The 24,661-nt window shown below is 49.1% G+C and overlaps 3 protein-coding genes across 3 annotated transcripts in view; all 3 read left to right on the top strand.

The window, feature by feature from the left end:
* Positions 1 to 24,661, top strand: part of LOC139049030 (transcription initiation factor TFIID subunit 11-like) — a 101,187-nt gene that overhangs the window by 33,704 nt on the left and 42,822 nt on the right. The window lies entirely within an intron of this gene.
* LOC139048999 (uncharacterized) lies at positions 4,488 to 8,914 on the top strand. Its single transcript, XM_070524015.1, has 2 exons — positions 4,488 to 7,092; positions 8,184 to 8,914. The coding sequence occupies exons 1-2, from the start codon at positions 5,695 to 5,697 to the stop codon at positions 8,490 to 8,492; spliced, it is 1,707 nt and encodes a 568-aa protein (XP_070380116.1). The 5' UTR covers positions 4,488 to 5,694; the 3' UTR covers positions 8,493 to 8,914.
* Positions 17,741 to 21,210, top strand: LOC139048998 (uncharacterized). Its single transcript, XM_070524014.1, has 2 exons — positions 17,741 to 19,379; positions 20,573 to 21,210. Exons 1-2 carry the CDS (start codon positions 17,982 to 17,984, stop codon positions 20,882 to 20,884), a joined length of 1,710 nt encoding a protein of 569 aa, XP_070380115.1. The 5' UTR covers positions 17,741 to 17,981; the 3' UTR covers positions 20,885 to 21,210.

Below are 24,661 nucleotides of genomic sequence, written 5' to 3'. Positions count from 1 at the left end.
TGCGTCCTATTATCTAACAACAGAGGCATACTGGCGGACCCCGCAACAGATATAAATGAAGAGCGGCTATCTGTGAGCCATGACAACAAATTTCTAGGAATCCTTTTAGACAGTAAGCTGACTTTTGCACCACACCTGAAGTATCTGAAATCAAAGTGCCTCAAGTCTATGAACCTGCTGAAGCTCTTGTCACGTACATCTTGGGGAAGCGACAGGCTGTGCCTTTTAAAGCTGTACAAAAGTCTAATATAAACACGCCTTGACAACGGAGCAATAGTCTATAATTCTGCCGGACCTAGTGCTCTCAAAATGCTAGATCCTATTCACCACTTAGGTATCCGCCTTGCTACAGGCGCCTTTAGGACTAGCCCTGTGCAAAGCCTCTAGATCGAATCAAACGAATGGTCATTGCACTACCAAAGGACATACTGAACTTTCTCCTACGCCCTAAAAGTTAACTCAGATGATAAACATCCTTGTCATTCTACTATATGCGACTTGTCCACTGCTAGGCTGTTTTGCTAGGCTAGTTGGAATCACTCTCAGAAAAAACAGAGGTCCCTCTTTTACACAATGTCCTAATGGCTCCTACACGGCTTCCACCACCTTGGGAGTGGCAGACTATCCAATGTGACATCTTTCTTAGAAATATCGAAAGAGCCCTGGAGGCACACATATATTCGCATTTTTGGGAACTCAAGGAGAAGTACTCATGTGTTGAATTTTACACAGATGCTTCGAAGTGTCCAGCTGGTGTTGCTTACGCAGCTCTGGGACCCTCACTTACAACATCTGGACCACTAAACCCACACACCAGTATCTATACAGCAGAAGCATACGCCATTCTTAAGGCTATTCAACACATACGGCACACAAATGTCGCTAAGGCTATTGTCTTCACAGAATCATTAAGTGTATAGAAAGCCCTAATTAGCTTACGAAAGCATAAGAATTCGGTTTTTAATGAGCTGTATAGCTTGTTATGCTCCGCATATATGTGCAACCAAGCGATTATCCTTTGCTGGGAACTTGGCCATAAAGTTATAAAAGGCAACGTAGCTGCTGACGAAAACGCTACGTCAGTGAGTTTTAGCGACACAGATGGAAATATCTCCATTCCTGCCACAGACCTAAAGCCCTTTCTGCGCCGAAAATTGAGGAATCATCGGCAAGCAGAGTGGGATACACAAACATTGAATAAGTTACACATTAAAAAACCAAAATTGCGGAATTGGATAAGTGACAAAACAGCACGGTACAAGGAAGTACTTCTTTGCCGATTAAGAATAGGACACACTTACGGTACTCACTCCTACCTCTTGACTAGCGGGCATCCTCCTACTTGTAGTAGGTGCGGCGATAGCCTAACAGTCCTCCGGGTTCTTATCCAGTACCCTGCAATAGAAACCGGGAGTAAAAAGTATTTCCCTTCTGCATATCGCGAAAATATACCTCTCCATCCTGCATTTTTTCTTAGTGACGAACCATTTTATTAAACTGCAAATAGTCTTAGATTTTTTAGCCGAAAGCGACACCCTGAAAATCATTTGGCCAGGCAATTTTAGAGCGCAGCTCTTTGGCGTCCGTTCCTGGGTTTCGCGTCGTCGTCGGCGTCGTCGTCGGCGTCGTCGTTGTCGTCGGCGTCGTCGTTGTCGTCGGCGTTGTCGTCGGCCTCGTAACCAGCTCGCCGACGAATCTGCTCCGCCGCCGCCGCGCATGCGCGCTGTCGGCTCTCCGGGCGAGGGAGGATGATGGAAGGGAGGAGGAGAGACTGTGGAGGAGGGCTGGCTACACAAATGGCTCTTTGGCGTCCGTTCCTGGGTTTCGCGTCGTCGTCGGCCTCGTAACCAGCTCGCCGACGAATCTGCTCCGCCGCCGCGCATGCGCGCTGTCGGCTCTCCGGGCGAGGGAGGATGATGGAAGGGAGGAGGAGAGACTGTGGAGGAGGGCTGGCTACACAAATGGCTCTTTGGCGTCCGTTCCTGCGTTTCGCGTCGTCGTCGGCGTTTTCGTCGGCCTCGTAACCAGCTCCGCCCCCCTTTCATCCCCCCAGCGCTAGCAGCGACCGACTGATACCGCTTTCGTGAGTCCGCTACCGCACTCACGAAAGATGTCGTGCACTTCCTGCAACTCGCATTAACCGTCCATCGATCCTCACCGATGTTAGTAGTGGGGGACTTTAATGTTGACATAAAGACAAACAGCAATTTCCTAACACATATGCGGGAGAACATCCCGTTCCTCTCGCTCGTAACGCGTCCCACGGCTGTGACAACCTCGCGAGGCACTTGTATAGATCTCGTCTTTGAGAATCAAGCATTGGTGTACCAAGTCGAACATATATCAGTCTATTTCTCCGACCACAAAGCTTCCTTCATGACTGTCAAGAACTGTTAGTGCAGTCTTTGTTAAAGGAATACGTGTGAAAAATAACAAAAAGAATTCTGTGATAGCGCATACATGTGTTGCTCGATTTCTTTGCCTCAATCTATCGAAAAGGTGAAACAGCTTATTTGCTGCGCTCAAATTTCGCATTAGGAAGTAACGTAATCGTCGGTAATTTTTTAGCACATGACTAACAGCCCTGCATTCAAGGGCTCTCTTGAAACTCTGGTGTCACTGTTAAGTTTTATTGATTAATGTTTTAACGAAAGCCCATTGCCATAGCCCACATCACTGCCTAGTCACCGTCATTATATTAGCAACTATATATTCTACGCCATTTACAGCTACAGGTTTTAGGCCCTTTTATAGCCATGTGACATCTTCTATGAGGAATTCTTTGTGCACGCCATCCCTAATACATCGTCAACATTACCACTTGTCATGGCGCTCTTTCGCCAAACCTGGCCCTTGCGCCAAAGAACACCACACATCATCAACTTCTCATGACGTAAGTTTTCTAATGCGCTTCTGTTGAGGTTTTCTTTTCTTTTTACAGAAAAAGGAGAACTGGATCTTTGATGGCCACAGCTTCGGAATCGCAGAGGAACCAGTCGAAGCAGTAGGAGTCTAGAGCAAGGGAGGTGTGACAACGGAGTTGAGGTGTGACAACGGTGCGATTGAAATGTAGGTTTGAGATTGTAGGGTTATTGGGTATACATTGAGATTACTGGTGAACGCGAACTGTGTTAACTGTGCAGCGGACGCCGTCTCCACTAACTGGATCTCGAAGTGAGCGATATACATTTAAGTGGTCCAACAATGATTACAAATGAGCTAGTGCAGGATGTGAGTGATGCAAACTTGCATTTCCTCGAGGAGTTGTTTAGTGCAATACGAGGTGGTGGCACAAACGGTGACGACGGAAAATTTAAAACCGACAGTCGCGCCGTGCGTGCTACTGCTATAGCGATTTTGACGTGAATATATGAGTGTTTCGTGGTTATTAATGGTTGCTAATAAGTATACCGACAGTACGCCCCGAAAATGTGGACAGTTAAACGAGCCCTTTACGTCAATGGGGCGATACATGGGAATGTTGCCGAGGTAATAACGACCCCGTAACACTCGGCACGATGCAACTAATCAGCTCAAGAGACCTCGTTGACTCTTATCAGCGCAGCCACGAGTAGGTGGCCATGGAATTTCCGAAAAAAAAATGAGACCGACCTTGGGCTGAACTCCCTCTTCGCAACGCCGTTCCTCCCCAAACGTTCCACTTAGCTTGCCAGATTTGTAGCGCCCCATCCATAGGTTCAGCTTCCGGAAATAAACTTGTTTGGATGGAATAGACATGTCGAAATTACGCCTGATGGCGCCGCATCGCCCCGTTCAAAAGCGCGGTTTCGTTTTCGATGAATTCGCTCGGGTTCTCTGTATCGACAAAATAAGGACGCCGTAATAAGGACATGACGTAGGCGTATACTTAGGGAACAAAAAAAGCATTGAAATTATTGAATGTCCGCACAGCAAAGGGCACAGCTATACGAGCTCCCAAGCTCGGGGGAAAGGGATATAATCCCGCAGCCATGTCCGCGGCATTTGGATGGGGGGCTATACGCAAAACAGCACTCTTGAACCATGAATTGGGCGCCCTTTAAAGGATCCCAGGTGGTCAAAGTTATTCCGGAGTCCTCCCACTACAAGGTACCTCGCGATCGTATCGGGGTTTCGGCGCCTAAACCAGCAAAATTCATTTTTGAATCGAGTTTTTCATCATGCTCACCAGAACCACGGTCAGGAAGGCTGTGAAGTTATATCGTGCGTTAGATAACACGGTGGAAGCGATTAGTAAGGCATCAAAACTACGCCACACAGATAGATGCGAAAACGCTTCATCCATGACAATAAATTCTTAGAACATAATATTTTCGTACGCCGCGCTTGTGCAATACCATGAACGTCCATAACACGCTTGTTGACGAAGGGAGTGAACTGCTCAAGTTTTTATCTCTCTCGCTTTGTTTTTGTCTAATTTTATTGCCCTCAGCTACATCTTTTTCTGACTTCCGTACATTAGCCACCGTGCTCTAACGAAAAAATAATAGTTGTGAGTTGACGCACCATCTTGTCGACATCACCTTGTTGTTAATTTGCCCCTTGATAAGAAACAGAGGAGCGCGCTTAACCACGATGCACCGCCGGCTATAGTCTCTGCCAAGCATTAATATGGCGGGGCATGCACCAGACAGAAGCCGGTCCAGTCGGCTTCTCGGGCGGGAATCGGTCTGTCGAGCTCGTGCAAACACTGCCTGGACGGCCTGAACGAGTGTCGGGTGGGGCTGAGTCGGCCAGACGTCATGAGGTCGACCCAGCTCGACCTGTTCGCAGCGCGCATGTAAACGCTCGCTGGTCGGGCTACAGCCAGCCCTAAGACTTGAGCGGAAGCAGTGTCACGTCGCGATTTGTGCACTGTGCAACGGGAAGGCTATCATGACAAGGCAAAGACAAGCATCTGACCTAATCATAACGACATGACCCACAAAACAGAAGCTGTTGCAGGCGGCAGGGGGGAACCGGAAGTGCATTTCGGACGCGTCGATATCTCGGCACGGCCCTGGGTGCGGTCGTTGTTCAAGACTTCTCAGAAGCGAGTTCATGTAAAACCGCACGCAGTCACGCCATGCCCATGCCCATGCCTGTCGGGTTCACGTAAGTGCAGCCAGTAACGTATAAGTAAGGGTAAACTGTAAGTGTAACCTGAAACATATAGTCTCTACCCTATAAGAATAGAGGCTATATCGCTTGAAGCTGGCTCCGGCGTATTGAAGCCGCACATGCATTCCCTCGGTAAAATCTTATCTCCTGTAGCGCGTCATATCCACTGGTTCATGCATCTGTATATGCATGCTGCGAACAAGCAGGCAAACAGAAGGGGGTGAAACGAGCGAACAACTTTGTCACTTGTGCTGCTCTTAATCGCTGTTCGCCGCTTTGAACAATAATCTTTGCCGAGTAAAGGTAGAAAAGTCGTTCGAGCACCTTCCGGATAACGCACGGCTTCGAAAATCTCGTGGAAATATTTCTTCTCCACGCCTTGCGGGTAACGACAGCGCCACCGCACCTCCGTGACGTCACGTTGCTCGCCTGTAGTGTATCCCGTGTGCAACAAGCATTCGTCGAAAGTCATGCGTAACCCTCGAATAGAACCATCGCCTTTCCCCGTTCGTCGGGCCGCGCCACTCGAGCCTCAATAATTCCCCGAGCCTTAAGCCCTCCACTAAAGAGACACGGCACAGGGACACCGAAATAATGGTGGCGCTACGCGCCCACCAAGGGCTGTCTTCTCTGGTCGAGAAGCTAGAAGCTGTGAAATCACTATTGGCTATCCGCGCACTCGACCTCACAAATTGTATCCTTCTCGAACCCAACGAATTGCCTCTACACATCGCCAAATGTACGGGACTCCAAATTTTGCAGTGCGTCGCCTGCCCGCTCAGGCCGAGCGCCTTGCTCCACTTAATGCTAAACCGGCTTCTGCGTCTAAAGGAAGTTGAGTTCACCCTCGTGGCTGAGACGGACGTGGACTCGGAAATAATGGAGGTGCACAGCACAGCGTCGCAAGTGCCAGGCATCCTCGCACTCAATCTCCGCCGCATGTACGCCGAAGTGAGCGGCGACCTCAACTTCAAGCTCCTCTCGGCGCTCCTGAGATACTGCCCGTTGCTCGAGGAGCTCCATGTTCATTTCGTGCGCGGAAACTTCATAAACGCGCTCCTGGAATGTAACGCCATCCTCGAACAGGGCGTCAATTTGGAAACATTCACGTTCTCTTCCGAGGTGCCAGCCTCCTTTCAATGCCTGCCGCCCACAGCGTTGGACTTCACGAGCTGCGCGACCGTCTGCGCCAACGTCAGCTACCAGAGGTCGAGCAACATGTGGAACTGTGTCCTAATCCGAGATCTCGCTGTCGGGTACACAAATCCCCTCCATTTGCCGCAACAGCTCGTCCTGGTTGCCGTCCACAACGCAGAAGGCTGCACGCCGGAATGGATTGGCCTTGCCGCCCTTGGACACTTCTGGACGAACGTGCGCCAACTCTGTCTTCTACTACTTCCGGCACAGCCCTCCGACGGTGCTTACGCCACGGCTGGCGTCGCGTACCGCGACAGTCTTCACGACTTCATCTCCGTCAAGCTCCAGCAGGTCGTCGAGCTTAACATAAGCGCTTTCCACTTCGGACCCGACCTCGACTTGACGGCACTACTCCAGGACGGCTCGCTGGAGCACCTGCAATCCCTCTCGGCGACCCCTTGCGGGCTTCGCCGCCCGTCAGCTCTGCGCCGTCTAGCACAGAACTGCCCCGACTTCAAAGAACTGGACGTGCGCTACGATAGGCGGGGCAGCTTCGTTCGGTGCGCCGTCTGCGACGGTGAGTTCCTCCTCGATCACGAAGACATGTTGGAAATGTGCGACAGCGCCCCCGTCTTTCACAATGCGCTTGCAAGGCTGACTCTAAGTGACGTGCATGTCCGTTTCTTCCTTTGGTTCGTCGAGGCTTGCCCAGCGGTGTCGGTGCGGCTGTCAGACTGCCCTAGTCCTTCGCACCCAGACTACCCGTCTTTGGGTCAGCGCCTGGCCAGAAACAGCTCGCTGAGATGTCTCGTGCTTCGCCACCATGTCCTGCCCTTCGGCGACGCGTGTCTGCTGGTGAGTCGGGTTTGCGCTACGGGCTTTCAGTGCCACGAGCATGGTTCCGTAATCTAAATGTGTCGAAAGCGCCGGAAATGAAATTTCCTAGTTTGTTTATTTGGGGGAGGGGAGGCCTGACTGAATGGCGTACTGCGCAAAATACACGAAAAATGGTGGAGGGAGAGAGGTAGGACCGAGCAGGGACTACCAACTCTTTCATTGCATGAAACCACAGAAAAATAGTACATAGCCATGGTAATCGTGAGCACCACCCAGATATGCGGAAACATTTACAATCGTTTTCCCACGACTGTGACATGAGATACGCATGTTTCAATCTCAAGCGAAAAAAAAACCAACAGATTGTGTGGTGCGTTGCTTGTTCAGCACGAAAAAAGTAATATGCAACAAAGTACTTCTGCGCTATGTTTACTGGGGTTGCAAGATTCACCGCAGACACAGACATAGAAAGGTTAGACATGCGCAACTGAAATTGCTTCCGCGAAACGTTCTAGGCTCTGCCACTCGCCTGGTGCACTTGCATGTTGCATCGTTCGTTCAGCTGAACAGCGCAAAATAAAACGACGGGAAAAAAGGGACAGACACACATCTGTTATTTCGTGATATTTCTGCTGCGGTCATGGGCTAACAAGCCAAAAGGCGTGCACTGTACAATTTTTAGAACCCAGAAAGAAAGGATTGAGAATGTAAATGTCTATAACTCACACCCTTGCAACACTTTTTTCGCCATAAGTGTGCGAGGTAAAGATATTTGCGCCCTCGTTAAATTTTTGAGGTCTAAATTCACCATCATCATCAGCCTGGCTACGCCCATTGCAGGGCAAAGGCCTCTCCCATACTTCTACAACTACTCCGGTCATGCGCTTACTATGGCCATGTTGTCGCTGCAAACCTTTTTTATCTCATCCGCACACCTAACTTTCCGCCGCCCCCTGCTACGCTTCCCTTGTCAGGGAATCCACACCGTAACCCAACCCTTTATGACCATCGGTTATCTTCCCTCCTCATTACATGTCCTATATTATTTAATTCCTATATCCTATATTTATTTAGTAATATAACTTTCTGCGGGCATCGTTTCATTCCAGGAAAACATTTCCCGCATCCACCACCTGCAGTACTTGTGCCTTCTGTCAGCGGCGCCATTACAGGACAATGACGCCGCGGAATCCCTGCAGGCATTCAGTGCCCGTCTCAAGCCTCACATAAAGTGTGTACACGTTCACTACCGAAGCTCTACCGACGGCATCGAGAAGCGGATCACGTGGATGAAGCGGGCTCGCGCTCCAACCGGTGGCGTCCTGGTTCGAGACGGTCCCTGCTTCCTGTATTGTTCGACGGCGACGTTTATAGGACTCAGCAAGCCGCTGAATCGTGACTACAAACAGATCATGTAGATGAAGGCACGGTCGACACATAATGATGTTTCATAGATACTTGTGAAAGTGCCTACAATGATAGATATTTGTTTTTTTCATTGGAATCTTCGAATATGTAGGCCTTATTCTTTGTTTATTCCCCTTTCTTCACTCAGAGTCTGAAATCGCGCTGAAGGGGCCCTGTAACACTTCTTGAACTCGTTAAATAAATTGCGCTACATGTGAGACAATAATTCCGGAGCGCATGAGCAATATATTGCTCCCTTTAATGCAGCGGGCAACGTGCAATGGGGCGTGACGGCCTGCCCAGATGGAGCTGCGGAAACGCCGGTCAACATAGTGTTCCTGTATATACTCCCGCAGGGAGCAGAGTTGCGCATACCTTTTCCGGCGCCGCTCGCACCGCTATTGGCCGAGCGCGAAAAATGACGTCAAATGATCCGCGTCGCTTCGAAGCCAACTTTACGGGCGCATCGCTGACTCATGCGAACTCGTCGTTTCCGTCAGTGCCATCGCCACTGCAATCAGCGGACCGTCGATCGTGCGTTGAGAGGAGCAGCTGCGGGTTGGGTGCTAAGTTGGCATGGGTGCTAAGTTGGCATATGCACATTTAGCTCTCTAGCTGTGATAATTGTAATATATTCCTTCTCCATGTGAAGTTTTGAGAACAGTAAAATTGATTCTTGTCAATTTATTGTCTTGAAGTGCATAGGCTTATTTATTTTGTTAACTAATTGCTGCCATAGAAGCTAAGCCGGAATTGCATGTGTGCTAGCTTGTGAGCATCATGTATCAGCCAATGGAACAAAAACTTGTTAAATTAAACATGCTGGAAATCTACGTTGTGCTTTGGTGAATGCTGTTTCCTGTGGGCAGGAGTGGAGTGAATGCAATGTTGAATGACGTAAAATTTCCTTGCCTCTGATGCGATAGGTCACAAAGCTTTGTAACATGGCTTTTTGGCCAAAGACTGCTTCGGTGATTTCATTGACTTGATACAGTGTCTTCAACTACTGGCTTTTCTCAGAGTGATAAGAGATCAAGAAAAACGTGTTGTCATATTACAGTCTGCATTGTGTGAACAATTACTCTGCAAGTTTGCCATCTTGATGTGATTAGTGCAATAAAAATAACCTGTTGTTACTCCTAATAGCTTGTTGCCTTTCCAGTTTCTTTGAATTCTGCCCCCAAGGTTCCAAGAACCAGCACACTTGGCCTGCTGCCAGCAGCCGTTCATGCATTCCCTTGTATGAAATAAATTTGATCTAGAAGCTCTTGTATCTTGAATCTTTTTTCTACTTGCAGATTTGCTGCTACTCTATAGCTGGTTAGTCTGCGGTATGAATGAATCGTAAAAGTAAGCTTTGCTTAAAATGTGCGCATGTGAACATTTGAAATGAGCTTAAATCTGTGTCTGCACCGCATGTATCGGAAACGTGCAGCTGTTGTGAACGATGGTTAGCGATAAATGGCGCTCTGTTAACGGTCACTGACATAATTATAGGCACGATAACTCTCTTGGCGACGGTCATTAACCTGCTGGTTTCGGCAGCCAAAATGCGCTATGTGTCCACCTTACGTGTGTGAAGTTTTAAAAACTCTTTAAAACATTTCTTGCTTTCTGACCATGATAAGACAACTTCATATGCATGCTGAAAATCATTGCACCGCTTTTTGTGGCAACGTACTGCGCGTTTGCGAGCGAACTTTGGAGCTGTTCGAGCCACTGGAGTACCTTATTTTGGGGAATCGAAGGTGGTCCTACCCTTTATTTGTACGTTCGTGCGTGTTTGTATATGCGTGTTTACATCGGTACATACAAAGTTTCGGTTGGTTGGAAGCCCACCCCCTCCGGCTGCACGAATGACTCGTTCGAGCGTAGCCTGTATTAAGAAGTGACCTTTGCTAAGCGTCTGCGAACAATTGGCGCTTGTAGCTCGCGACCACTAGAGAAAAAAATTACCGACGATTACGCTACTTCCTAATGCGAAATTTGAGCGCAGCAAATAAGCTGTTTCACCTTTTCGATAGATTGAGGCAAAGAAATCGAGCAACACATGTATGCGCTATCACAGAATTCTTTTTGTTATTTTTCACACGTATTCCTTTAACAAAGACTGCACTAACAGTTCTTGACAGTCATGAAGGAAGCTTTGTGGTCGGAGAAATAGACTGATATATGTTCGACTTGGTACACCAATGCTTGATTCTCAAAGACGAAATCTATACAAGTGCCTCGCGAGGTTGTCACAGCCGTGGGACGCGTTACGAGCGAGAGGAACGGGATGTTCTCCCGCATATGTGTTAGGAAATTGCTGTTTGTCTTTATGTCAACATTAAAGTCCCCCACTACTAACATCGGTGAGGATCGATGGACGGTTAATGCGAGTTGCAGGAAGTGCACGACATCTTTCGTGAGTGCGGTAGCGGACTCACGAAAGCGGTATCAGTCGGTCGCTGCTAGCGCTGGGGGGATGAAAGGGGGGCGGAGCTGGTTACGAGGCCGACGACAACGCCGACGACGACGCGAAACGCAGGAACGGACGCCAAAGAGCCATTTGTGTAGCCAGCCCTCCTCCACAGTCTCTCCTCCTCCCTTCCATCATCCTCCCTCGCCCGGAGAGCCGACAGCGCGCATGCGCGGCGGCGGAGCAGATTCGTCGGCGAGCTGGTTACGAGGCCGACGACAACGCGAAACCCAGGAACGGACGCCAAAGAGCCATTTGTGTAGCCAGCCCTCCTCCACAGTCTCTCCTCCTCCCTTCCATCATCCTCCCTCGCCCGGAGAGCCGACAGCGCGCATGCGCGGCGGCGGCGGAGCAGATTCGTCGGCGAGCTGGTTACGAGGCCGACGACAACGCCGACGACAACGACGACGCCGACGACAACGACGACGCCGACGACGACGCCGACGACGACGCGAAACCCAGGAACGGACGCCAAAGAGCTGCGCTCTAAAAAGCGGAACACCGCGCGGCATTTGGCTCCTGCGCGCGCGACGAGTGGCTTTGCTGCAGAGCCGGATCACGGCGGCGCACCTATGCGCAACTCTGCTCCCGGCAGGAGCATATGGGGAACCAGCGCTGGATAGGCGGCGCGTCGAAAAGAGTGCGTTGCACGCCGCCCTGGCGACGAAACGCGGCATATTTCAGCCACACAACCAGACGACACACACATACGCAGCCGTATTATAGTTCGTATGTTTCCGTATTCGCGCCGCTTGGAGTTTTTGAAAAGAAGCTAGCGCCATCAAGTGAAGAAATGACGAAAGAAGCTTTTTAAGCTTTATATATTTTTCACAGTGCGTCGCGGTGAGCACGTGTGTTTCTTTAACGGTTGCGTCGTGTATCGATGCCATGCTTGCGTGGCTGCCTGCCTCGCAAATCTAGCAGTTATGGCTCCGGTCGTGCTGCGCTATGGTTTCGTAAGTATTAGTTGGCCTGAAGATATTCCATATTTCTCTGGCTAGGCATAAAAAATTCTGATGTTACTTCGCCACAGCAGTCAATGGAGAAGAAAGCTTTATCGCATCAGCTGACACGCGCAAGCAAAGGTTTGAGTGCTCCGCTGCTTGATCCGTAACAATCCTGGCTACATTTAGTACTAATTACATAAATTTGCCGGATGCATCTCAGCGCCGAGTCCTCATCCGCATGCGCATTTTTATAAACACATAGGTGGCTTAGTCGCGCGTGCGCCGGCACTATGCGCATACAACTCGTATTACAAGGCAGCTTCCCTCCCACATAATTCTTGGCAATGAATGGATAATTTTTACCTTTCTTATCGTTCACTTGGTGCGGTTGCATTGGAAGGGGCTTGGCGGTGGCATTGCGACGGAAAAATGGTACATATGCCGGATGGTGCATGCTATTGCTCATTTTGTTTCCGACGAAATACCGACTGCAGATTCTGCTGTTTGGTACTGTCTGACATGGCTGACCGTCTTCACTATCGAATAAACCAAGGATACAGGCGAAATTCGATTTAGAAACCAGCCCGACACCGCTTGATAGAGCGACAAGACGGGAGCTTACTCCGCTCGCCTGACTGCCTGGATCCAACGCCGCCTCCGTTCTTGTTCGTAGGGTTTAGATGGAAAGACGCAGAAGGATACATCCTCCCTCATCCCGACTTAGTTGTGGCACTTGTATGCGCAACAGTATCGTCGGCGCCCTTTTGTTTTCCTTCGACTTTAAGGGCACGCAACGCAATTTTCGTCCGCGGGGGAGGATGCATTGTGCACGTTCTGACCGCCAGGGCGGCGCTGCAGGCGCCGCGAAAACTCCAGCGCTGGTTCCCAATACAGGAATACTAGGTCAACAGAGCCCTCCTTGCCGCGCTTGTCGGTTTAGGGAAGTACAAAAACTGAAAACATGTCCTCCGAGATCGGGCGGCAAATCTCGGAGGCAATGTGCGAAGCATTGGTGGTGAATTAAGTAGAGAAGGGAAAAAAGCTGTATGCCTAGTGCGAACTCTGCGCACGAGAGGTTGCGCAATGTACTCGGCCAAAAAGCAGAGTTGATGGAATATGTTTTCATCCATTACTGAGACACGCACGTTCCTTTCGAGCGATGTTCTTCGAAGAACACTTAAAGACTTTCCACATACACCTCGGCGAATTCAATTCCCAGCCACATAACTGAAAACTCAAAATTGGGAGTGGGCATTCGAGTACTCTAGATTTGTACGTGCCGTCAGGGACACAGCTTCTCGCCGTGCCCGTCCACCAACATGGCGGCTACACCGACGTCAGTACAAGCCATCCTATACGATTCGAATAGTCCCACCTATTCGGATCGTATTCGACCCGAGCCTTCACTATTCGAAGTTGTCGCGCACCATATGTATAAGGGGACAACTGCTTCTCTTTCAGTCTACAGGGAGGAAGACAGATTCAAGTGGACACTCTTCTGAACCATTCTGGCGCAGGGGAACCACGCTCCTTGCGCAAACGATCCAGTTCCTACACGAACGTATGAAGGAGGTCACAAGCACAACAGCTACGAGCCGTTGAATAAGAAAGGCTTGCTTTAGGAAACCCACAAATTGTAACTTAGGGTGATGGCTCGAATTAGTGGGTTTTCCGTAAGAATGTGTGAAGCAGTGCGAAGAGGGACAAGGGACACCGAAGAACGAGGACAACCGCTTGTATTCGTTTTTCTTTATCTCTTGTCGCCTTTCGCTCTGCACAACATACTCTCCTACAAATTGGTTCTCTCGATATTGTAACCCGGTGTTGACGTTGAAGAACACAGTAGCAATACTGTGAGAGACAAAACTAACTTTTATTGGGCGAACATGTGCCCACAAAAACAGGCTACACTTACAGCCCAATGATAGCGGTGACTACAGCCGGCAATCGTCCAAAGCCCGATCAACGGGTCAAGCGCTTCGGCTTTATTACATCAATCGCCGAACGTTCCAAACTAATCGCAGGGACTTTCGTGTCTTCAACGAAGTTCTACACTTTTTTGTCGCGCATACATACAGTCAGATTACACAAGGTTCGGTGACAGACAGGGCATGGAACCATCGATAACATTCAGGAAACTGCAGGCGCGTCCTGCGCTGCGTGATAACATTTGTTAAGCGGTGAAACGTGGTCACCCGAAAAAGATAAGTATGTACACGTGTCAATGTAGACAAAGCAATTTATTGTATGCACAATCTCACCATTGTTGAATACCTTCAGAACGATGTGTGGTGATGTAGCATTGCCCTCAGCTCCCGTTTAATGAGCACTATACTCAATAAATAAATCAGGTGATGTGCTATTCTTGTTTTTACATTATTGTCATTACCATGGAATTCTACATATGATCGCATACCTTGCGTCACACAAGTTTGTCATTACCAATTTTCTCCGGTGACGTGGCCCTAAGTTATTACAGTCAGAACATATATAAAATAACGTAAACAAGCCCCTTTTTCTCAGACGTCACAAATATTTAACTTACCGCGATCGTTCAAAGGAAAAAAAGCACAACAATTACATTCTACAGGTGCTAACATATAGGGCTGTAACTAGGAGGGTAACAATGATGCTCGAGAACAAGCTAAGAACCCCGCGAAGCGCGACGGAGCGAAAAAGAAATATCAGAGCCATTCCACTCTGTGAAGAAGGATGACCAGCGAAGCTGTGCAGGAAGGCCCCTTAAAGGCGAACTGCACCTCGCCGCGGGTCGGCCCGGCATTGCACCAACTTCGCAATGGGCCGGCGTATGGGGAGTGCTAAACGCCTGCTTCACCTCTGCCGCGTGTCGGCCTGGCATCGCACTAACTTCGTGGCACAGGTGAAGCAGGCTTTAAGCACTCCCCATACGTGGGCTGATCCTGAAGATAGTGCAATGACGGAGCGACCCGCGGTGGAGGTGAAGCAGGCTTTAAGCACTCCCCATTCGTGGGCCGATCCCGAAGACAGTGCAATGACGGAGCGACCGGCGGCGAAGGCAGTAACAAGGAGGGTAACAAAGAAGCTCGAGTTCAAGCTAAGGACTGCGCGACGAGCGACGGAACGAAAAAAATATCACTGTCGCTCCACTCTGTGAAGAATGATGATCGGCGAACCTGTGTATGTGGGCCCCTTAATGGCGAACAGCATCTCACCGCGGGTCGGCCCAGCATTGCACTATCTTCGGGATGGGCTCGCGTTTGGGGAGTGGCTAACGCGTCCTTCCTCTCCGCCGCTGGTCGAGCTGGTATGCGGTATCATACCAGCTCGACAAGCGGTCAAAATCACGTATAAACCTGAAAGCACATTGTAAGCTACCATTAATTATTTGTTTCCTTACTAACTACACATCCATGCATGGCCACAGTCGTCATTTTATGGATAATTAATTTAAAATATCCTTGTTTCACGTACTGGCTATTGAACATTCCTTTTCCACGATATTGTAGTTGTTCGGGACCTTTTAACAATTTTGTTGGGTCTGCGAGGGCGTCAAAAGCGCAATGTTGGGTTCAAGGAAATCTACGACACATTTCAAACTTCATTAGCCGATAGTCGGATTGTGGTAAGGTGCAGACACTACTTGCTGGAGCCGAGTGCGGTTGCCAGTGGATTGATCGTCTATGGGAGCTCTTGGAGGATAAATGCTTGTCCGAGGTACAAAGCTTTAGTTGTTAAAACACCGTCCAGAAGTGGAAGTGGAGAAAGTGGTCGCGTGGTGTGCTGTTTTCCTAATTAGGTTTGCAATGGGAGGCGTAACATGTTTCGCTTAGGCCAAGTCCTGCGGACCAGCCACGAGTGCTGAACGGGTCTGGACTACCTGGTAAAGGGTGGCCCGCCCACCTTCAGGCATCAACAGCTTGGTCTCCGAAAATTAATTTTACTCGCTCACTGCCAACGATGTGCAAATCAACTTGGGGAAGGATGCTCTCTGAATATCAGTGTGCCTTTTGTAAGTGGCAAAACAGCTGTACTAACTTTTTTTTGGAAATCTCCGAGTAAACAGTCTGTTGTGGTTAAGCAAATTTATTTGCCTACCCATTGCCCTCGAGCATTTTTATTGAATTCGGTATCTAAAAGGAATATCAATCCCACCAGATTGCTGTCAATGAGTTTTATGCGAGCGTTATTCTAGTATATATGTGATGAAATTATTCCGACAAGCTCTAGAGCTTCTTTTGACTATGAAGGTAAATTTGTTAAATTTACCTTCATAATCATTTTACGCCGGCGAATCAGACACATGACATAGGCGTGTACTAAGGGAACAAAAAAAAGCCATAGAAATTTAAGAAGTGCTCGCACAGCAACGAGCTCCCAAGCTCGAGGGAGAGGGATAGAATCCCATGGCCACGGAATTTGGTTGTGAAGCGAACCCCCCCCCCTCCCCCCCCAAAAAAAACAAAGAAAAGCTCGTGCACCATGCATCGGGCGATAGTTAAAGAAACCGAGGTGGTCAAAATTATTCGAGAGTCCTACCCCCACAGGGTACCTCATGATTGTATCGTGGTTTCGGAGCGTAAAACAAGGAAATTCATTTTTAAATCGAGTTTTCTGGCATGCTCACGACAACCGCGGTCAGGAAGGCTGTGAAGTTATATCACGCGTTAGATAACACGGAGGAAGAGATTAGTAAGGCAGCAAAACTGCGCGACACAGATAGAAGCGAAAACGCTCCATCCATGACTATGAATTCTTAAATCACACAATTTTCAAACGCCGCGCTTTTGCAACAAAATGAACGTCCATCACACACGTGTTGACGAAGGGAATGAGGTGTTTTAATCTGTCTCGCTTTTATTTCTGTCTAATATTGTTTCCCTCAGTTCCTTTTTTTCTTCTGACTTCCACACAATAGCCACTGTACTCTAACACAAAAATATTAGTTGTGAGTTGACGCATCATCTTATCAGTGCACATTGTTTTTAATTTGCCCTTCGTTAAGCAACGAAGGAGCGCGCTCAAGCACGATGCAGCGCCGCCTATAGTCCCTACCAAGCGCTAATATAGCGGGGCATTTAGCATGCACCAGACAGAAGCGGGTCGGTTTGTCAGGCTTGAATTGGCCTGTCGAGCTCGTGCAAACGCTGGCCGTCGGCCTGAATGAGCGTCGAGTCGGGTTGAGTTGGCCCAACTGTACGAAGTCGACCCCGCTCGGCCCGTTGGCAGCGCGCATGGAAACGCTGACTGGTCGGGGCTGCAGCCGGTGCTGGGACTTGCACGGAAGCAGTGGGACGTCGCAATTTATGCGCTGTGCAGACAAGAACCCAACCCAATCATAACGACAAGACCCATGAAACTGACGCTGTTCCAGGCGACTGCGGGAACCGGAAGTCCAGTTCTGACGCATAGATATGTCGGCACGACCTTATATGCCATCGTTGTTCGGACCTATCAGAAGCGAGTTCATGTAAAAATTGGCTGCGATTTAGCTTTGGTTAACCCTAGTTGAACTACGAAAGCAAGAGCTGCATGGCTACGCTTGCGCTGTTAGCTTGTGGTTAAGCGATGGTTTAGCTCTATTGTACAGGTTCGAAGCTATATCGCTTGAAGCTGGCTCCGGTGCATTGCAGCCACACATGATTACCTACGGTAAAATCTTATCTCGTGTAGGGTATCATAACCACGGATTCATGCATCTACGACTGCATACTGTGAAGAAGCAGGCACACAGAAGTGGGTGAAACGAGCGAACAACTTTGTCACTTCTGCAGAACTTCATCAGAGTTCACTGCTTTCAACAATGATGTTTGCCGAGTAAATGTGGAAAACTCGTTCGAACATCTTGCGATAAACGCACGCCTTCGCAAATCTCGTGGAAATATTTCTTCGCCACGCCTTGGGAGTTACGCCAGCGCCACCGCACCTCTGTGACGTCACGTTGCTAGCGCGTAGTGTATCACGTGTGCAAAAAACATTTGTCAAAAGTCGTGCGTAACGCTCGGTAAGCACCATTGCCTTTCCCCGTTGCTTCGGCCGCGCCACTGGAGCCTCTACAATTGGCCGAGCGTGAAGCCCTCCACTAAAGAAACAAGGCACAGGGGTAACAAATAATGGTCGTGATACGCGCCCACCAAGGGCCGTCTTCTCTGGTTGAGAAGCTAGACGCTGTGAAATATGTGTCGGCTATCCGCTCACTCGACTTGACGAATTGCATTCTTCTCGAACCGAACGAATTGCCTCTGCACATCGGCAAATGTGCGCGACTCCAATACTTGCGGTGCGCCGCCTGCCCGCTCAGGCCGAGCGCCCTGCTCGATTTAATGCTAAACCGGCTTCCGCGTCTAAAGGAAGTTGAGTTCTCCCTCGTTGCTGAGACGGACGTGGACTCGGAAATAAGGGACATGCACAACACCGCGTCGCAAGTACCAGGCACCCTCGCACTCAATCTCCGCCGCATGTACGCCGAAGTGAGCGGCGACATGAACTTCAAGCTTCTCTCGGCGCTCCTGAGCTACTGCCCGAAGCTGGACGAGCTGCGTGTTCATTTCGTGCGCGGAAACTTCATGAACGCGCTCCTGGAATGTAACACCATCCTCGAACAGGGCGTCAATTTGGAAACATTCACGTTCTCTTCCGAGGTGCCAGCCTCCAATCAACGCCTGCAGTCCACACCAGTGGACTTCATGAGCTGCGCGGCCGTCTGCGCCAACGTCAGCTACCAGAAGTCGAGCAACATGTGGAACTGTGTTCTACTCCGAGATCTCGCTGTCGGGTACACAAATCCCATCCATTTGCCGCAACAACTGGTCCTGGTTGCCGTGCACCACGCAGAAGGCTTCACGACGGAATGGATTGGCCTGGCCGGCTTTAGACACTTCTGGACGAAAGTGCGAGAACTCTGCCTTCTGCTGTTTCCGGCACAGCCCTCCGATGGCGTTTACGCGACGGCTGGCGCCGCGTATGGCGACAGTCTTCGCGACTTCATCTCTGTCAAGCTCCAGCAGGTCGTCGAGCTTAACATAAGCGCTTTCCACTTCGGCTCCGACCTCGACTTCACGGCACTACTCCAGGATGGCTCACTGGAGCATCTGCGATCCCTCTCCGCGACCCCTTGTGGGCTTCGCCGCCCGTCTGCTCTGCGCCGTCTGGCGCAGAACTGCTCCGACTTCAAAGAACTGGACGTCCGCATCGATAGGCGCGGCAGCTTCGTTCAGTGCGCTGTCTGCGAAGGTGAGTTCTACAACGATCCCAAAAACAAGCCGGAAATGCAAGACGGCGGCCCCGTGTTTCACAATGCACTTGCCAGGCTTACCCTCAGTGACGTGCATGGCCCTATGTCCCTTTGGTTCATCGAGACCTGTCCAGCGGATTCCGTGCGGCTCTCAGACTGCCCTAGTCCCTCGCTCACAGACTACCCGTATTTGGGTCGGCTGCTCGCCAGAAACAGCTCGCTGAGTTGTCTAGTGCTTCGGCACGATGCCCTGCCCATCGACGAGGCGTGTCTGATGGTGAGTCGGGTTCCTACTCTAAATGTGTCAATCGGGCTGGAACCCGAAATTTCCTCGTTTATACATATGCTCAGTGAGTTATGTACCATGCAAAATATGTGAAAAATCGTGGAGGGAGAGGTAGGACAGACCGCAGACTACCAATTGTCGATGAGGATAGCTATAGGGGCTTGTTGGTATGCTATATATTCTTTTGTTGTAGCGCAGGCTAAACGAGGACAACAGAAAGGCACATCTCACGCACAAAGAGCTGCGTGTGTCAGATGTCCCTCTCTCTTGTCCCTGTTCAGCTTGCGCTACAACTAATTTAGATATACCCAATGTTTTATTGCATGAAACGACAGGAAGCCAATATGTATGTAAAGGGACCACTAGCACGACCCAGAAATGCGCAAACACCTAGAATAGTTTTGCCGCCACTGTGAAATGAAATGCGCACACTTTCCTTTCAGAAGCGAACAAAAAGAAATACAGATTCTGCGCGATGCATTACTTGTTGTGCATGAACCAACCAATCAGCAACAAAGTACTTTTGCATTAGGTGCACTGTAGTTGCGTATCTTTCTTGAAGCAAATGCTCACGGTAACTATATAATTACACTCGCAGACACTGTCGCCCTCTAACGGCAGAAGAAACGAAAAAATAATTATTTCTTCCCAGAGCTTGCTGTTTCGCTCAGAACAGGCAACCGATCGCAACCATAAGTTCCTGCAGTATCACAACACCGATTTGCTCCCATCAAATTCTTTAGTTTGTTTAACACAATTTCTGAAAGCTTAATTTCACTTTATAATGTTTACCGCAGACACGGGCATCGAAGGGTTACATACGGGGAACTGAAATTGCTTCGGCAAAACTTTCTAGCCTCTACTCCTTCCCTGTCGCACTCGCATGTTCCATCGCTCCTGGTGCTGAACAGCGCAACATAATACCATGGGGGAAAAAAGGAACAGACACACATCCTGTTATTCCGTGATATTTCTGCTCAGGTAATGAACTAACAAGCCCAAATGCATGCACTGTACAATGCACCCAAAAAGAAAGGATAAAGCATGTAAATGTCTATCATTCATCCTTGCATCATTTTTTTTCACCATTAGAGTGCGAGTTAAAGGCATATACGCCCTTATTAAATTTTTGGACGTCTAAGTTATTTAAGAATATAATTTTCTCGGGCATCCCTCCATTACAGGAAGCCATCTCCCTCATCGGCCGCCTGCAGCACCTGTGCCTTCTGTCGGCGGTGACGTTACTGGACAGTATCGCCGAGGTATGCGTGCAGACGTTCAGCGACAGCCTGAAGCCTCACATAAAGTGTGTACACGTTCACTACCAAAACTCTACCGACGGCACCAAGAAGCGCGTCACGTGGATGAAGCAGCTTCGCGCTCCAAGCGGTGGCGTCCTGGTTCGAGATGGTCCCTGCTTCCTCTATTGTTCGACGGCTACGTTCATAGGACTCGCCAAGCCGCTGAATCGTGACTTCAAAGAGATCATGTATTGAATGCACCGTCGAGACGTAATAATGTCTCATATATACGCGTAAAAGTGCCGCGTAAAAGTACAGCTTCTCATTTGCTTCTTTGATTTCTATCTTCGAATGTGCATGCCTTATCCCTTGCTTATTTTTCTTCCTTCCCTCAGTGTCTGAACTCGCGCAAAAATGCGCCCTGCAAAACTTTTTGAGCCCTTTAAATAAATCGCGCTACACTCTAAGAACAGTTTACACCCTTTGGCTTGCCCCTTCTGCCACACAAAAACAATCGTCATCTGCCTTGATGCGTTTCCTTTCTTTATCGCTGCGAGCACGGAACTTTCCAGTAACGAACGGCACGCGCGTTATCAGCATAGAACAGCTTACACCCTTTGGAGTGCCTCTTCTGATAACGCGCGTGCCGTTCGTCACTGGAAAGTTCCGGGCTTGCAGCGATAAAGAAAGGAAACGCATCAAGGCAGATGACGATTATCTTTGTGTGGAAGAAGGGGCAAGCCAAAGGGTGTAAACTGTTCTTAGAGTGTACATGTCAGACCATGCTTCAGGAGATCACATGAGACAAATATTGCTCGCTTTCATGAATCGGAAAAAGTAGAATAGGGCGTGACGGCCTCTTCAGCTGGCGGTGCGGAAACGCCGGTCAACACTTCATTCCGTGAAGTGCTTGTCGGTTACGGGTTGTCTAAAAATTGAAAGCACGGCCTCCGTGATCGGGCTGCGGTTCTTGGAGGTGATGCACGAAGCCCTGGTGGTGAATGCAGTAGAGTGGGAAGCAAAGTTCTATGCCCAGTGCGAACAAGGCGCACGAGAGGCTGCGCAGGGTACTCGGCCAAAGACCAGAGTTCGTGGAGTATTTTGTTATCCGTTACTGAGACACGAACGTTCCTTTCAAAGGATGTTCTCCAAAGAACACTTAAAACGAACTTTCCATGTAGACCGCAGCAAATTCAATTCTTAGCCGCAGAACCGGAACGCTGAAAATTCGGAATGTGCAACCGACTGTTCCAAACGCACACGTGGCGTCACACACGCAGCTTCTCGCCGTGCTGGTCCTCCAACGTGGTCAAAGATAAGACAACGGCAATTCAAGGCATCGCATGCGAATCGAATGGTCCTTGCTATTCGGTATCGTATGCGAATCTAGAATTCACTATTTGAAGTTGTCGAACACCATATGTGTAAGGGCACCACTGCTGCTCTTACAGTCTACAGGGAGAAAGGCAGATTTAAGCGGACGCCCTTCTGAACCGTTCTGGTGCAGGAGAACGGAGGTCTTTGAGCGAACGATCCAGTTCCAGGACGAACACATGTTGGAGGTCAGCAGCTCAATAGTTACCAGGCGTTGAGTAAGAAGGGCTTGCCTTAGGAAACCGACAAATTGTAACTTAGGAGGATGGTTTTGGCTAGTTGGCTTTCCATGAGACCATGTCATTCAGCGCGAAGCGGGACAAGGGATGAACAAGAACGAGGACAAGCGTTGTCGTAGTTCTTCATCCCTTCTCCCGTATCGCGCTATACAACACATTCTCCAACAAATTGGTTGTGTCGATATGCACAAGGTACTCTTCTATGTCCACAGTCTCACCATTGTTGGATACCCTCACAACGATGCGGGGTGATGTAGCATTACCCTCAGCTACTGTTTAATGAGCCCTATACTGTAGTTATTATATCAGGCCATGTGCTATTCCTTTTTTTACATTACCGTCATTATCACGGTGGCCTAGACGTGATCGCATACCTTGCATCACACAAATTTGTGATTAACGATTTCTGAGGTGACGTGACCATAAGTTATTAGAGTCAAAACACGTATCAAATAAAGCAAAAAAGCTTCTCGTTGTCAGACTCCACAAATATTTAACTCGCCACTGTCATTGAAAAGAAAAGTGCACAACCATTGCATTCTACAGGTGTTAACATATGGAGCCGAAACATGGAGGGTAACAAGAAGCACGAGAACAAGCTGGGGACCACGCGAAGAGCGACACAACGAAAAATGTTAGGCGAAACGTCAAGGGAAAGGAAGAGAGCGGTGTGGATCAGAGAGCAAACGGGGGTCCCTTCTTTTGCGATGTCAAGACGCGTCGATGTTTCAGAATTCCTCCTTCCGAAAGAGGCTGGTCATCCAACTGGTTCAGCACGACGGAAAGCGATTGTATCTGCGCACTCTACTGCGGGCACTGGCAAAGAACACGACGGATCGTTCCCGCATCGGTGCAGACGCCACATGCAAAGGTGCCGTAAATCCCTATGCGGAACGATTAGGCACTGGTAAACGCGATGCCTAAACATAGCCTGCACAACAGGGTCGCATCTCTTCGAGGAAGTCTTGGTGGAAGCAGGATGCATAAAGTTGGATCCAGGGTGTGTTAACGGCCCCGCATTCGTGTGGTTCATGCCACTGTGGTGTAATGCAATGGCGTGCAAGTAGACGTATTATCCTTGCATCATCGGTCCTAGACAGCGGGATGGATAGGCGGTCGTCTTGTGCATGACCTGCACAAGGAGCCTGATGTTCATTGCATGAGGAGCCAATTGTTCATTGTTCGTGCAAAATGCGCCATACGGCTGACAGTAAACACCTTACTGCCGTCTTCGTGTCGCAGAAAATCGACCATTCGTGTCTTGGTTCATCATTAATAATGTGTACTGCGACTCGAAGCGCATCGAGTTCTGCTGCCTTCGCCGTTGTCAAGTGATGCGTTTTCAACTTGATAGTGGTGGCTTTTGCTGCAATGACTACAGCTGCGGTAAAGCTTTGTTAGCACGGATTCCTCAGTGTCTGCGGGTGTAATACCGCTATTTCTCATTTAATAGGAGTAAGGTAAGCTATTTAAGAGCCGCTGATGACATATCTGCTATTTTTCGGAGGCCAGGCATTGTCAGCTTGATCTTTCGGCGAGTGAGGCACCACCATGGAGTCAAAGGTATCGCGGAAGGTGTGAATCAACATAGTATTGCCTCACGATGTCCGGATACCGTTCGGCAAAACGAGGCACGCGGACTCTCCGCATGTAGAGCGGCTTGAATGTGGCAAGCAGAGCGGGAAAGGTGCCTTACGTGCACGCTTAGTGCTTCAACTTTGATGTGGGTCTTGATGAGGTGTTCCCTGGCGACTGCAACAGTTGCCGCCATCGACGCACTTGGAGGAAGACCTAGACACATCATAAGGGCCTCTGCCTGAAAGATTTGAATATTACGTTGGCTTCTTTTACATGTGGTAGTCAAAACTGGGAAGCTGTACCGCAAGAAGCTGAGAGAAAGAACCCTAGATAGTTGCAGCGTGGCGTTTGGGGACATTCCCCAGGTCATTCCGCCGAAGAACTTGAGAAGGTGACATATGACTGTCAACCGGTTCTTCATGTACTATGTCTCTACGGGGTGCCAAACACTGTTCGAAGTAGCTCCCAAATGAAAGGGGTTGAGTTGTGTGAGTAACGTTTTTGCCTTTCATTTCATAGAGTATTTTTTTGGAGCTCGTTCTTCCCAAGGTGTGAAACCACATAGCTTAGGGTGCACTAGAGTATTAGAGTATAGGAAGTATTATCGACGGGAACTTGAACGTTATGAAATTTAGCCATACATAAATGAAATTTATTGCGATAGTTTGGTATGATGCGACTGAATTGCGTGCTTGGTTAGGTTTTGCAAAGTAAATATTACAACCTCTACGGCCACCAAATGGGGAGCGCATAGGTACAACCATAAATGAATATTTGAAGGAAATATGTCGGCTATTTGGAAAGAGTTTTTCACATGCGAAGAGTGACCCCGTCGAACCCC

The sequence above is a fragment of the Dermacentor albipictus genome, chromosome 8 (genome assembly GCF_038994185.2).
Source record: "Dermacentor albipictus isolate Rhodes 1998 colony chromosome 8, USDA_Dalb.pri_finalv2, whole genome shotgun sequence".
Taxonomy (NCBI): Eukaryota; Metazoa; Arthropoda; class Arachnida; order Ixodida; family Ixodidae; genus Dermacentor; species Dermacentor albipictus.
This window is presented reverse-complemented; position numbering and strand designations above follow the sequence as displayed.